The sequence below is a fragment of the Myotis myotis genome, unplaced genomic scaffold (genome assembly GCF_014108235.1).
Source record: "Myotis myotis isolate mMyoMyo1 unplaced genomic scaffold, mMyoMyo1.p scaffold_m19_p_1, whole genome shotgun sequence".
Lineage (NCBI taxonomy): Eukaryota > Metazoa > Chordata > Mammalia > Chiroptera > Vespertilionidae > Myotis > Myotis myotis.
The window spans coordinates 121,145,112-121,157,972 of record NW_023416313.1 but is presented as its reverse complement, the minus strand read 5'-3'; the positions used below and the strand labels follow the sequence as shown (position 1 = coordinate 121,157,972).

Genomic DNA, 12,861 nt, shown 5'->3' with positions numbered 1-12,861 from the left:
TGCAGCTGGTCACACACCCTTCAGGATAGGGGTCTCCACTGAGGTGCCTAGCCAATCTGGGTGAGGGGCTGAGGGCTGTTTTCAGGCTGGCGGGTGACTGAAGCTCCCAACCGCTCTGTTTTTCTTTTTCTTTTTAATTCTGGGCCAGCTTTAGCTCTGAGGCTTGTCTCCAGCTCTTAGGCCTCCGCTGCTGAAAGCACATTTCTGGTTTGTTTGGGTTCTATAATCGAAACACTGTTTCAACTCCTGCTCTGAGATCCTGGCTGGCTGAAAGCAGGTTTCTGGGGTTTTGTTTAGCTTCTATATTTGTAACAATGTTTCAAACTGCAAGCTCAGAGGCCGGCAAGGCAGGCGGGGAACAATGGAGTCCTCCGTCACTGACACTGAAGCAAGCAAGGCTCATGTTCGCTTTAAGCTGCCTGGCTGCCGGCCGCCATCTTGGCTGGCAGTTAATTTGCATATCGCCCTGATTAGCCAATGGGAAGGGTAGCCGAGGTACAGCTAATTACCATGTTTCTCTTTTATTAGATAGGACTAGAGGCCCGGTGCACAAAAATTTGTGCACTGGCGGGGGGGCGGTGGTTTCCTCTCACAGCCTGGGACCCCTTGGGAGATAACAACCTGCTGGCTTAGGCCCACTCCCGGGTGGCAGAGGGCAGGCCCAATCCCTAGGTGCCTGCCCCGCAGTTCCTGGTTGGGCTCAGAGCAGGGCCGATTGGGGAGTTAGGGCGCTGCCCCCTGTCATGCAGAGCAGGGCGGATCAGGAGGTTGCGATGCCACCCTCAGTCATGCTAGAGCCGATGGGGAGGTTGGGGCGCTGTCCCTTGTCACGAACAGAGCAGAGCGGATAGGGAGGTTGTGGCCCCGCCCCCTGTCACACACAGAGCCACAGGGCAATCAGGGGATTTGGGCGCTGCCCCCTGTCACGCTGCTCCAGGGGCCAGGAGGCCTCGTGGCTCTGCCGATCCCAGTGCTAGGAGGCCTCGCTGCTCTGCTGATCCCAGTGCTTGGAGGCCTCGCGGCTCCGCTTGACACAGGGGCAATGAGGCTTTGCTGCTCCACTGATTCCGGTGCTAGGAGGCCTAGCGGCTCCGCTGATCCTGGATTCGGGAGGCCTTGTGGCTCCGCTGATCCCAGGCCGGGAGGCCTTGCTGCTCCGCTTGACACAGGGGCAGTGAGGCCTCACTGCTCAGCTGATCCCAGTGCTAAGAGGCCTCACTGCTACGCTGATCCCGGATTTGGGAGGCCTTGTGGCTCTGTTGATCCCAGGCCGGGAGGCCTCACGGCTCCGCTGATCCCGGTGCTGGGAGGCCTCGCGGCTCCGCTGATCCCGGTGCTGGGAGGCCTCGCCGCTCCGCTTGACACAGGGGCAGTGAGGCCTCGTTGCTCCACTGATCCCGGTGCTGGGAGGCATATGACTATTTTACTATATAGGATAGAGGCCTGGTGCACAGGTGGGGGCTGGCTGGTTTGCCCTAAAGGGTGTCCCGGATCAGATTGGGGGTCCCGCTTGGGTGCCTGGCCAGCCTGGGTGAGGGGATGATGGCTGTTTGCAGCTGGTCACACCCCCTTCAGGGTGGGGGTCCCCACTGGGGTGCCTGGCCAGTCTGGGTGAGGGGCTGAGGGCCGTTTTCAGGCTGGCGGGTGACTGAAGCTCCCAGCCTCTCCTTTTTTCCTTTTTTTTCATTCTGGGATTTATTTACCTTCTATGGCTGTCACTGGAGCTGAGAGCCGGCTTTAGCTCAGACCTCAGCTGCTGAAAGCAGGTTTCTGGACTTTGTTTACCTTCTGTATTTGAAACTTTGTTGCAACTCCAGCTCTGAGATCCAGGCTGACTGAAAGCAAGTTTCTGGGGTTTTGTTTAGCTTCTGTATTTGTAACAATGTTTCTTAGAGAGCAGCTCAGAGCCCACCAGCGGCAGGCAGGGAACGTTGGCTTCCTCCGTCACTGGAGCAAGCAAGCCTCCTGTTCGCGTCAGTTGCCTGGCTGCCGGCTGTCATCCTGGTTGGCAGTTAATTTGCATAACTCCCTGATTAGCCAATGGGAAGGGTAGCGAAGTTACAGCTAATTACCATGTTTCTCCTTTATTAGATAGGAGGATAAGCACTTCCTATAGCCATTTTATCTTTTGTTTTCTGGTAGCTCTGGGCCTCCATTGGTTCTTTTCCTTTGTGTTTCTGTCTGTTGTTTTTGTTTGGTGGTATTCCATACTTCTTTCCTCTGTTTCCTCTTTTTGTAAGCTATGTGTCCTGGTTTGGGAATTTGTGTGTGTGGCTACCATTAGGTTTAAAAAAGATAGACTTGCATATATACCATAGTTTTTCTTTTTCTTTTGAGTGCATCTGATCTTCATTCTCTTTTGCCAACACAGACCTTTAGCCCCTCCAATTTATTGTTGCAAATTATCCCTGCTTATGCTGTAAGTTTTTTGATGATCTTACTCATAGTGTTGTGACCTTATGTTCTTTGTTTCTGGTAGAATAACTCCCTTGTGTATTTCCTGCAATGGAGGTTTCCTGGTGATAAACTCTCTCAGCTCCTGTATGTCTGGGAACGTTTTTATTTCTCCTTCATATTTAGTGAATAATTTTGCTGGATATAGTATTCGTGGCTGGTAATGTCTCTCTTTCAGATGTATGAATATTTGGTTCCACTCTCTTCTGGCTTGTAGAGGTCCTGCTGAGAAGTTGGATGAAATTCTGATGGGTTTTCCTCTGTAGGTCACTTCCTTCTTTTCCCTGGCTGCTTTGAGAATTTTTTCTTTGCCATTAATTTTTGACAGCTTTAATACCAAGTGCCTTGGAGAGGGCCTCTTTGGATTGAGGTAAGTAGATGTTGTGTATCATTCTTTCCATACGTTTGGGAAGTTCTCATCCACTATTTGTTCGAATAGACTCTCCATTCCATGCTCCCTCTCCTTCTCTTCCGCAATATCTATAATTCAAATATTGCTTTTTCTGATGGAGTCAGGTAGTTCTTTTAGAGCTCTTTTATTATTTTTCTTTATACTCAGGTCTCTCTCTTCTTCCTTCTGCATCATTTCTAGATTCCTATCTTTGATATCACTCATTCTTTCCTTTATCTGGTTGTCTCTATTTTCTATGCTCAATAGTTCACTCTTAAATACAGAGAGAGAGAGAGAGAGAGAGAGAGAGAGAGAGAGAGAGAGAGAATGAATCATCAATCAGCTGCCTCCTGTACCACCCACACTGAGGACTGAGCACATGTGCTTCATCTGGGAATCGAACTGTGACCTCCTGGTTCATAGGTCAATACTCAACCACTGAAACACACACGTCAGGCCAGTAGTTCACTCTTAATATCCTTAATTTCACATTTCATTTCTAGGATTTCTGATTTGTTCTTTTTTAAAGTTTCAATTTCTTCTGAAAAGTACTCATTTGGTACATTTGTTTTCTGAGTGCATTGTATTGCCTATCTGTATTTTCTCACACCTCTTTGAGTATTTTCAGATATGCAATCTTGAAATGTCATTTATGTCACGTATTTCCATGTGTTCCAGCTTGCCTTCTGGTGATATTTCATTTTCATTCTGGTCATCCTCATTACTGTGCTTATCCATGTTATTTGCTGTCCTCCTTTGTCTGTGCATTTATCTCTTAAGAGGTCTTTCTACTATTTTCCAGTAGATGGCACTGATTCGCAAGATTTTTTTTACCTCTGTAATCTCCCTGTTTTGAACCTCCCTGGCTTCCATAAGAGTACAGTAGCGCTTCTTGGGGGTGGAGTTTGTTTTGCTCCCCACCATAATGGCAATTTTTTTTAAATTAAATCTTTATTGTTCCGATTATTACAGTTGTTCCTCTTCCCCCCCCCCCCATAGCTCCCCTCCACCTGGTCCCCCCTCCCCCCCGCCGCCACTGTCCTCATCCATAGGTGTACGATTTTTGTCCAGTCTCTTCCCGCACCCCCCACACCCCTTTCCCCCCGAGAATTGTCAGTCCACTCCCTTTCTATGCCCTGATTCTATTATATTCACCAGTTTATTCTGTTCATCAGATTGTTTATTCACTTGATTTTTAGATTCACTTGTTGATAGATGTGTATTTGTTGTTCATAATTTGTATCTTTACCTTTTTCTTCTTCTTCCTCTTCTTAAAGGATACCTTTCGGCATTTTGTATAATACTGGTTTGGTAGTGATAAATACCTTTAGCTTTTTCTTATCTGTGAAGCTCTTTATCTGACCTTCAATTCTGAATGATAGCTTTGCTGGGTAAAGCAATCTTGGTTGTAGGTTCTTGGTGTTCATCACCATAATGGCAATTTTTGACCTCCAAGGGGTTCCACCCTAAGGTGCCTCTTGGGCAGAGGTCCTCAAACTACGGCCCCCGGGCCACATGCAAATACAAATATTGTATTTGTTCCCATTTTGTTTTTTTACTTCAAAATAAGATATGTGAGGTTGCTTTGGTGGTATAGTGGTGAGCATAGCTGCCTTCCAAAATAAGATATGTGTAGTGTGCATAGGAATTTGTTCATAGTTTTTTTTAAACTATAGTCCGGCCCTCCAACAGTCTGAGGGACAGTGAACTGGCCCCCTGTTTAAAAAGTTTGAGAACCCCTGCTCTTGGGGATCAGTCAAAGGGAAATACAGACATTCCTTGGGTTACGACGTACATCATTTCGTGGTTACGTCGCCATTTCCCATTTATAAAAAAAAAAAAGTTCTGTCATTTCGGTGTATGTACATGTGCTTTATGTTTTTTATTATTTATTTACAAGTAAAGATCAGGAATTGTTATCTTTCTTTTAAATTTTTTTTACTGTTTCACTTCATTACTGCTGTGTATGTACTCGTGAGTAACATAGGTCCTTATGTAGGTGGGTTCCAACTTACGGCGAAAATCGCATTAGGCTGCGCTGTAGAAACGGATCTCTGACGTAACCCGAGGACCTACTGTAGTGGTTCTACTGCAACAGCTCTTGATTTACAGATATGCTCAGGAACCCAACTCAAATGACAATGGGTGGTGAGTTTTGGGAGTCCTAGCGGCCAAAGGGCTCTGTGGTTCCATTTCTTTGTCTGAAATACCACGCCAGGCCTGACAGTGGAAAGCTGCAGCACAGAACACCGTGCTTTGTCAGGCATCTTGACTCAGACACTGTCTGCTCTCTCACCACTCACCTTGCTAGACTGTCCCTCTCCCCCTCCCCTAGAGCTCTCTGTTCCTCCATGCTGAAGGAGGTGCCTGCTACCACTGGCTTTTTACCCCCTCCCAGCTGCACCAGTTGCCAGTTCCCAGCTGCAGAGCTGCATCTGCACTTTCCTTCTCATCCCCTCATTTATTCCTGGTTGTCCTCCTTTAGGTATTTCAATGCATAGGTCTCTCAGGCATGCGGCTGTGTTGAGCAGGATTACTTTGTTGAGTTCTAATTGGTTAACTTGTTGAAATTTCAGAGGGAGAGGATAAGGATCTGTCTCACACTGCCATTCCTCTGATTTCACTATGTGCATATTTTTAAAACATGAAATAGCTGATTTTTTAGTCATGGGCATGAACCTCTTTTCCCTTAGATTGTCAAATGAAAAATAATGACAATAGCCAACACAATAGCCATCCAGAGCGAATGAATCAAAATTACACCTATTTTTTTTTTTTTGCCTGACTGGCTAAAACTGTATTTTTGGTGTACTGCAGAATTTTAAATTAACTTATGTGTGCCATAAGACAAACAAGACTGAAAATCACTGTTGTAAATTGCTTTTTTTAAAATTATTGGTATTAGAGAGAGAGAAGAAGGGAGAAACACTGATTTGTTGTTCCACCTATCCAAGCACTCATTGGTTGATTCCTGAATGTGCCCTGACCAGGGATCAAACCCACAACCTTGGTGTATCAGAACAATGCTCCAACCAACTGAGCTATTCGGCCTGGGCAATAGATTGCTTAATTTTTAAAATTTTTTACCTCTGTTGGTAATACACTCAATACTCCTCTATGCCTCAATTTTGGCTAAGTCATATTCATTGTTGAAAACCAAGTTTAGATCTTATCTACCCAGTAGGTGTTTGCTATCATCATTCTGTGCGATATGTAATACCCTGGGCCTGTCTCTCCATTACAACATTCAAAACATTGTACTATAGTTACTTACTTGATAATCGTTGTCAGTCCAAATTCTAAACACAAAAAACTATGTACATGGGTTTTTCTTTCTTTTTGTATACAACAAGTTGCCTAACACCAAAACAGTGCACTTCTCATTAAAATTACTTTACGAGACAGTTTGCTATTGCTAAGGTAAGGAGAATAATCAAGAGTTTAAATTCCCCAAGATAGATATGAAGGAGAATTAAAAATAAATTAAATTTAAATACATTAAGATATATTTGCTTTTTAAATTATCTAAACCACCATTTTTCCCTTAAAACCAATTATAGTTACTAAATGAGAATAGAAAATATTCACAACAGATGTAAAATTAAAGGCTAATGACTGTTACCACTTATTTAAAATATCAATAAATATCTCTATTTCACAAACTATTGAAAAATTAAAATGCCCTAGTTGTTTCATAAAGATAAACTTGATAAATATGTATTACCATGTATTATTATAACCTACTATTACTAACATAAAAAGATATCATATACTAAATGTCAATTAGTCAAATAAATGGCACTTAAGAGAAATTACTTACATGTAATTATTCTTAGGTGAATGAACAGAAAGACTTTCCTAATAAAGGTTATGGTGACTGGTCAGATTTTCTTCTACCATTTCTAAGAGATACTTTCTTGTACAGTGTCTTCTTCTTTTTTTTTCTTGTACCATTTCTAAGACATATTAACATACACACCCTTTCCTTCTTATACAAAGGAAAAGCTGATATACTGCATTTTTCAAAGCATAAGCAAATGTCAGTGTTTGCTTAGGCTAACATCTTCAGGTAACTTAGAGCAATTGCACACAGTGTACAATCATTCAGATATTACCCTTACTTAAAATAATAAATCATTATTAATTATAACTGTTAATAAATAACAAGAATAAAAAAATGAACAGTGATCCCCCTGCCCCCAATGTTCCAGAAAGCAGCAAAGGAAACGATTAGATTCTGATTAAACCATTCTAAAACTGGAAACTACTGGAAAATAACCTGGACTTTCTGGGAAAAGCATTTACTATTGAAATTCACTAATAGTACCACAAATAAAAATCAAATGGTTGCATTTCCTTATGATGCTATAAAAATTAATATGATATTTAATATAATGGTTAATATAATATGTGTTTGTGTCTGGCATATTTAGGGAGAATAGGTTTTTCTGAAGTATCTGGTTCATCAAATCTGGGTTTCTAAATAAAATGCTAATGTCTATAAAAAGTGGTTCATTACAGAAATGTAGTAAACCATAATAAAATTCAGAAATTTAAAAAATAAACAGTATTATTACAAGTAGCATAACTATAAAATACTATTAAAAAGTGCTGCACCAGCCCGGTTGGTGTGGCTTGGTGTTGAGCGTTGTCCTATGAACCAGGAGGTTGGAGTTCCATTCACAGTCAGGGCACATGCCCAGGTTATGGGCTCAATCCCCAATGTGGGGTGTGCAGGAGGCAGCCGATCAATGATTCGCTTTCATCATTAATGTTTCTATCTTTCCCTCTCCCTTCCTCTCTGAAATCAATTAAAAAAAAAAAAGTGCTGCACTTGAATTTCATTATTAGTTGCTTTAATGATAACCAGAAAGGAAGGTAGAGAAGAAAAGGTTAAAAACCATTATTAGGAGGGAAAAACAGCAATCGACAATTACGCTATAGAAAATCTCTTTCTAAATTATTACCATAATCAGAGCAGATAAATTTCATTAAATTAGATAAAAATTAAGTTCATTTTACCTGTGCAGAGGTAATGTAACCATGTAAGTTTCCTTCCACTGAAATGCTGGCTGTAAAATAATTCAAACTGTAAAAAATTAAAAAAGTCAAATTATTTTCTGCTACTGTAACAACTTACCTGGCTATTACTACATTAAAAAAAGTTTTTAAAAAGTTTGTGTTATAAAAAGACATTATACCCCATCAGGTATATCTACTTGTTTTACACATCAGAAAAACACATCTGTGCAAGTCTCTAAACAACATATGAAAATTACTCCAGCTCTTTTCTCTTACAACCTTGTCCAGGATACTTTCTACTAAAATGCAGCCCTGCAAATTTGACTTTTTCTATAAAATCAGAAATAACATAGTGATTCAATATCATTTTTTAAAGTTATCAATTCAGACTTTATAAATATTAATTACAAACCAAAAACACCATCATAAATTTCAATATGAAAATACAAGTCATACTTTTATTTCTCATCTATTTGTCAATGTATATACCTTTGCTGAAGGAGAGGTTACCTATAAAGTGACATCCAATATTTAACTTCCACATCCAGTTGAACACTAATACAAGCAAAACTTCAGAGTACTTGTCTTTGTATTTTCTCTTGTTCATATTACTATAAAAAATTAACTTTAATATTCTATTATTGTAACTTTTAAAAAATTCATTTGTTGGACTGAATGTGCAATAGTGGGACACCAGTCCAAAAAACACAGATCATATCTTTATTTATTTATTATTATTTTATATTCTTTAGAGAGGAAGAGAGGGAGAGAATGAGGGAAAGAGAGAGAAAAACATCAATTTGTTGTTCCATTTATTTATGCATTCATCTGACCAGGGAATGAATCTGCCATCTTGGCATATCAGGTCAACACTCTAACCAACTGAGCTACCCAGCCAGGACACAGGTATTATCTTTTAATGAGATATTACATAATATAGTGAGAAAATAAAACTGAAACATTAAAACTGAATACACAAATGTCACAATTCAGAATTGTGGACAGACTTTTACTAAGATTTTTTTATAGATTTTAACAGAGAGAGGGAGCAGGAGAGAGAGAAACATCAATTGGCTGCCTCTTGCACACCCCCTACCGGGGATCAAGCCCACAACTCGGGGATGTGCCCTGACTGAGAATCAAATCAGTAACCTTTCAGTGCTCTGGACAACACCCAACCAACTGAGCCACACTGGCCAGAGTGTGGACAGACATTTTAGAATGATGTGTCATTGTGTCATATGTAATATTAGAGGCCTGGTGCACAAATTCGTGCACAGGTGGGGTCCAGTTGGCCCACCCCAATAGGGGCCAACTGAGGCTGCACCAGCCAGGGGGAGGGAACGCAGGAGGTTGGCCAGCGGCCCTGCCCCTTGGTCAAACTCCCAGTCGAGGAGACAATTTGCATATTAGCCTTTTATTATCTAGGATATCTAAAGCTTTTATTTGTATATCAAACTTTACCATTTGTACTTTCAAAACGAAGTTTAAATAAAGCAGTTAATAACATCTGACTGTCAGCTACACTATGCCCACTCATTACAACAAAACTGATCACTCTCAGCCAAGGAAATTAATAAATTCTTTCAGCAGTTTATTCCAACTTGGCTTACTCCTAGGAAACTCAAACTTGTTAAGCATGTTTTCCCTTCAAGAGTGCATCATTCTCCTCTATAAGCAAATTCATCAAACACTTTGTATGATAAACAGGAAATGACTAGCACTGGAATACTTAAGATTTTCTTCCTGGTTCTAATGTAGATAAAGAGAAAATAAAAATATGTCACAAAAGGATCCCAGAAGTATGCTTTAACTAATTAATAATCTCCAAGGGTGTTGATAAAATTTAATTACTGTTATACAGCTTATAATTTAACTAGAGGCTTGGGGCACAAAATTCATACACAGGTAAGGTCCCTAGGCCTGGCCGCGATCAGAGCCAATCTGCAGGGTGACTGGCGGGGCAACCCCCGCTGGCACCCGCCTTGGCTGGCCTGGTGCTGCCCACTTGCTGGCCCTGCTCCCCGCCGCCACTGCAGGTCGGGGCCTGTGGGCTGGGGGAAGCTCCTGCGTTGAGTGTCTGCCCTCTGGTGGTCAGTGCGCATCATAGCGACCGGTCATCCTGACATCTGGTTGATTTGCATATTAGAGTTATATAGGATTATTAAACATTTATTTTTTTTTTATTTTTTTTTAAATGTATTTTATTGATTTTTTACAGAGAGGAAGGGAGAGGGACAGAGAGTCAGAAACATCGATGAGAGAGAAACATCAACCAGCCGCCTCCTGCACACCTCCTACCGGGGATGTGCCCGCAACCAAGGTACATGCCTTTGACCGGAATCGAACCTGGGACCCTTCAGTCCGCAGGCCAACGCTCCATCCACTGAGCCAAACTGGTCTGGCAGGATTATTAAACATTTATAATGAATTAGTGGACAAAAGCAAATGAAAACATTTCTGAAACTGAGAAAAGTTTAAAATCCCCTTACAAATTATTTAACTGCAAACTAGCTTTATATATTCAAAGTGTATATATTCAAAGCTCTGAAGACACGTTTTACCTCTTTTTACTTTTACCTATTTTTACTCCTAGCAACTGGTACTACCAGTAAAATTTTATTGATGATATCGTTATGCCCAAAAAAACCCATTTCTTTATACTTAAATATCTGAATAGCTAATCATAACAAAAAGATTCAGCTCTAAATGAGAATATTATGAATTTATTTGGTATTAAAAGACAAATGGCAGCTGACGGGATGGCAGGCTGCAAGATAGTGTGTGAGAGAGCAAAAGGAGAGTGCGTGGATGTGCAGGGAGTGTCTGTATTTGTGAGTGATGAACAGTTATATTCCATACAACTTTTGGGGACTGGCGGATCAGGATCCCTGGCCGGGCAGCATCTACTACTACTGAAATCTCTCCTGGAGCAGCCAGCTCTGCTGCACAGATAGCGCCATCTTGAAGGGGAGAGCAGCTGTGATTGGAAGCCCAGCCTTAGCTTCAACCAGGGAGACCTCAGATACATCCTGGGACCTACAGCCACAATGCCCAGGGACCAGCTGCCTTAGCTGATAAGTGACAAACACTGAGACTCTGGCCTCTCCGGCCATGGGCACCTAAAGTTTATCCAGAGGAGACAAGGTGGCGGCTGAATACACAGTCGGGTCCTGCGCCTTCTCACAGAGCAGATTATTTTTGTTGCTACTTCATAACTGTAATTTTGCTATTGTTATGAATTGTAATGTAAATATCTGATATGCAGGATGTATTTTCATTGTGCACGACCCACAGGTTGAGAACCGCTGAGATAGAAGGAACAGCTGAATTGAATAACACCCACTTGGAATTGGCGAATTAAACACAGCTGGTGAGGCAATCTGTGGATGAAAAGATCAGAGATCGCCTGGAGAGAGGTGAGATGTGGGATCCAGGCTGGAGGGAGAAATATGCACAGCAGGGACTAGTCTCAGAGGGAGACTGCGCCCCAACAAATCCGCAGCCCTTAGGGTCAGTGTAGCCCTCGAATGTGGAAAGGGGTCCACAGGGCTGCTGGCAGAGGGGATCTCTAGATCTAAGCCCACAGCTGTGGGAGACTGTGCCCAGAAAGGCAGCCTGAAGTTCTATACCGGCTGCGCAGTGCTGGGGGGAGAAAAACGCGAGGCGGTGTAGTTGCTTTGTCTTTTTTACTTCCTTGCTTGCTAAGCCCAGTAGATATGATCTTCTGATTAAAAACACTCACTGAGACTGCAGGGGAAGGTTGTTTTTGAGGAAACTGGGGATCAGAATAAGGAGAGATGAGCAGGAAAGCACCTCTGGATCAGTCCGTCCCTTCAACCCAGTATTAATTGCAACAGGAAAAGAAGAGTCTAACTCAGCCGTGGGCAAACTACGGCCCGTTTGAAATGAATAAAACTAAAAAAAAAAAAGACCGTACCCTTTTATGTAATGACGTTTACTTTGAATTTATATTAGTTCACACAAACACTCCATCCATGCTTTTGTTCCGGTACTCCGGTCCAGTTTAAGAACCCATTGTGGCCCTCGAGTCAAAAAGTTTGCCCACCCCACTCTAACTCTAACCACTGGGTCAAGGAGCCATTTGGTCCTGGAAACTAATCCAGAAACACCGCCACTCAGGGGATGTGTCAGAAATTGACTCTTGTGTAAATACAACTGAAGGCAGGCAGAGAAACAAAGTGAGCAGAGAGATCCTGCTTGCCTGAACACAAGGTTGTGGCTTATGACACAGAGGAGCGGTGGACTGCAGGGAACTTCAACGCTGTGCTGACTAAATGACAGGAAACAGACGTGCCAGGCAGAACAGTAGAGAGGGGTCTTAAAACAGCTTCCATGGGTCATTGAAGCTCGCTGAAGTGAACGAACTTCATTACTTTACTTTTTTATTTTTTATCTTTTACTTAATTTAACTACAATTTTTTTTCTTTCTTCTCACTTTTACTTTTTGTATTGTTATATTCTTATTTTATTATTACTATTATTTAACCTTTTTAAAGTTTCATTTCATTTATTTTATATTTGGATTAGTGTTCTACATTTTTTTAAAAATATATATTTTTATTGATTTCAGAGAGGAAGGGAGACGGAGAAAGAAATAGAAACATCAACGATGAAAGAGAATCATTGATCGACTGCCTCCTGCATGTCCCCCAGTGGGGATCGAGCCCACAACCCGGGCATGTGCCCTTGACCAGAATCAAAGCTGGGAGCCTTCAGTCCCAGGATGACACTCTACCCACTGAGTCACACCAGCTAGGACAGTGTTCTACATTCTTTTTTTTCTTTTCTTCTGGCATTATTTTACTCTATCTCAATTTTTCTTTTATGCCTACACTCTCTTCCTCACTTTTCCCTTTTTGCCCTGTTTCTCTTACCCTGTTCCTGCTTTAGTTTTTCTCTAGCCTTTCTTTTGACTTCCTGTTAAAAATTGATCTTACTCATATATCTAATTTCCTCTCCCCTGCTCCACG

At 41.9% G+C, this 12,861-nt stretch overlaps 1 protein-coding gene across 6 annotated transcripts in view; it reads right to left on the bottom strand.

Annotated features, from left to right (window-relative positions):
• Window positions 1-12,861, bottom strand: part of CUL2 (cullin 2) — a 172,872-nt gene that overhangs the window by 20,241 nt on the left and 139,770 nt on the right. For all 6 annotated transcript variants that reach the window (XM_036350399.1, XM_036350390.1, XM_036350371.1 and 3 more), the window contains one exon: window positions 7,868-7,934. In XM_036350399.1, coding sequence (XP_036206292.1) covers window positions 7,868-7,934 — 67 coding nt within the window. The remainder of the gene's footprint in view (window positions 1-7,867; window positions 7,935-12,861) is intronic.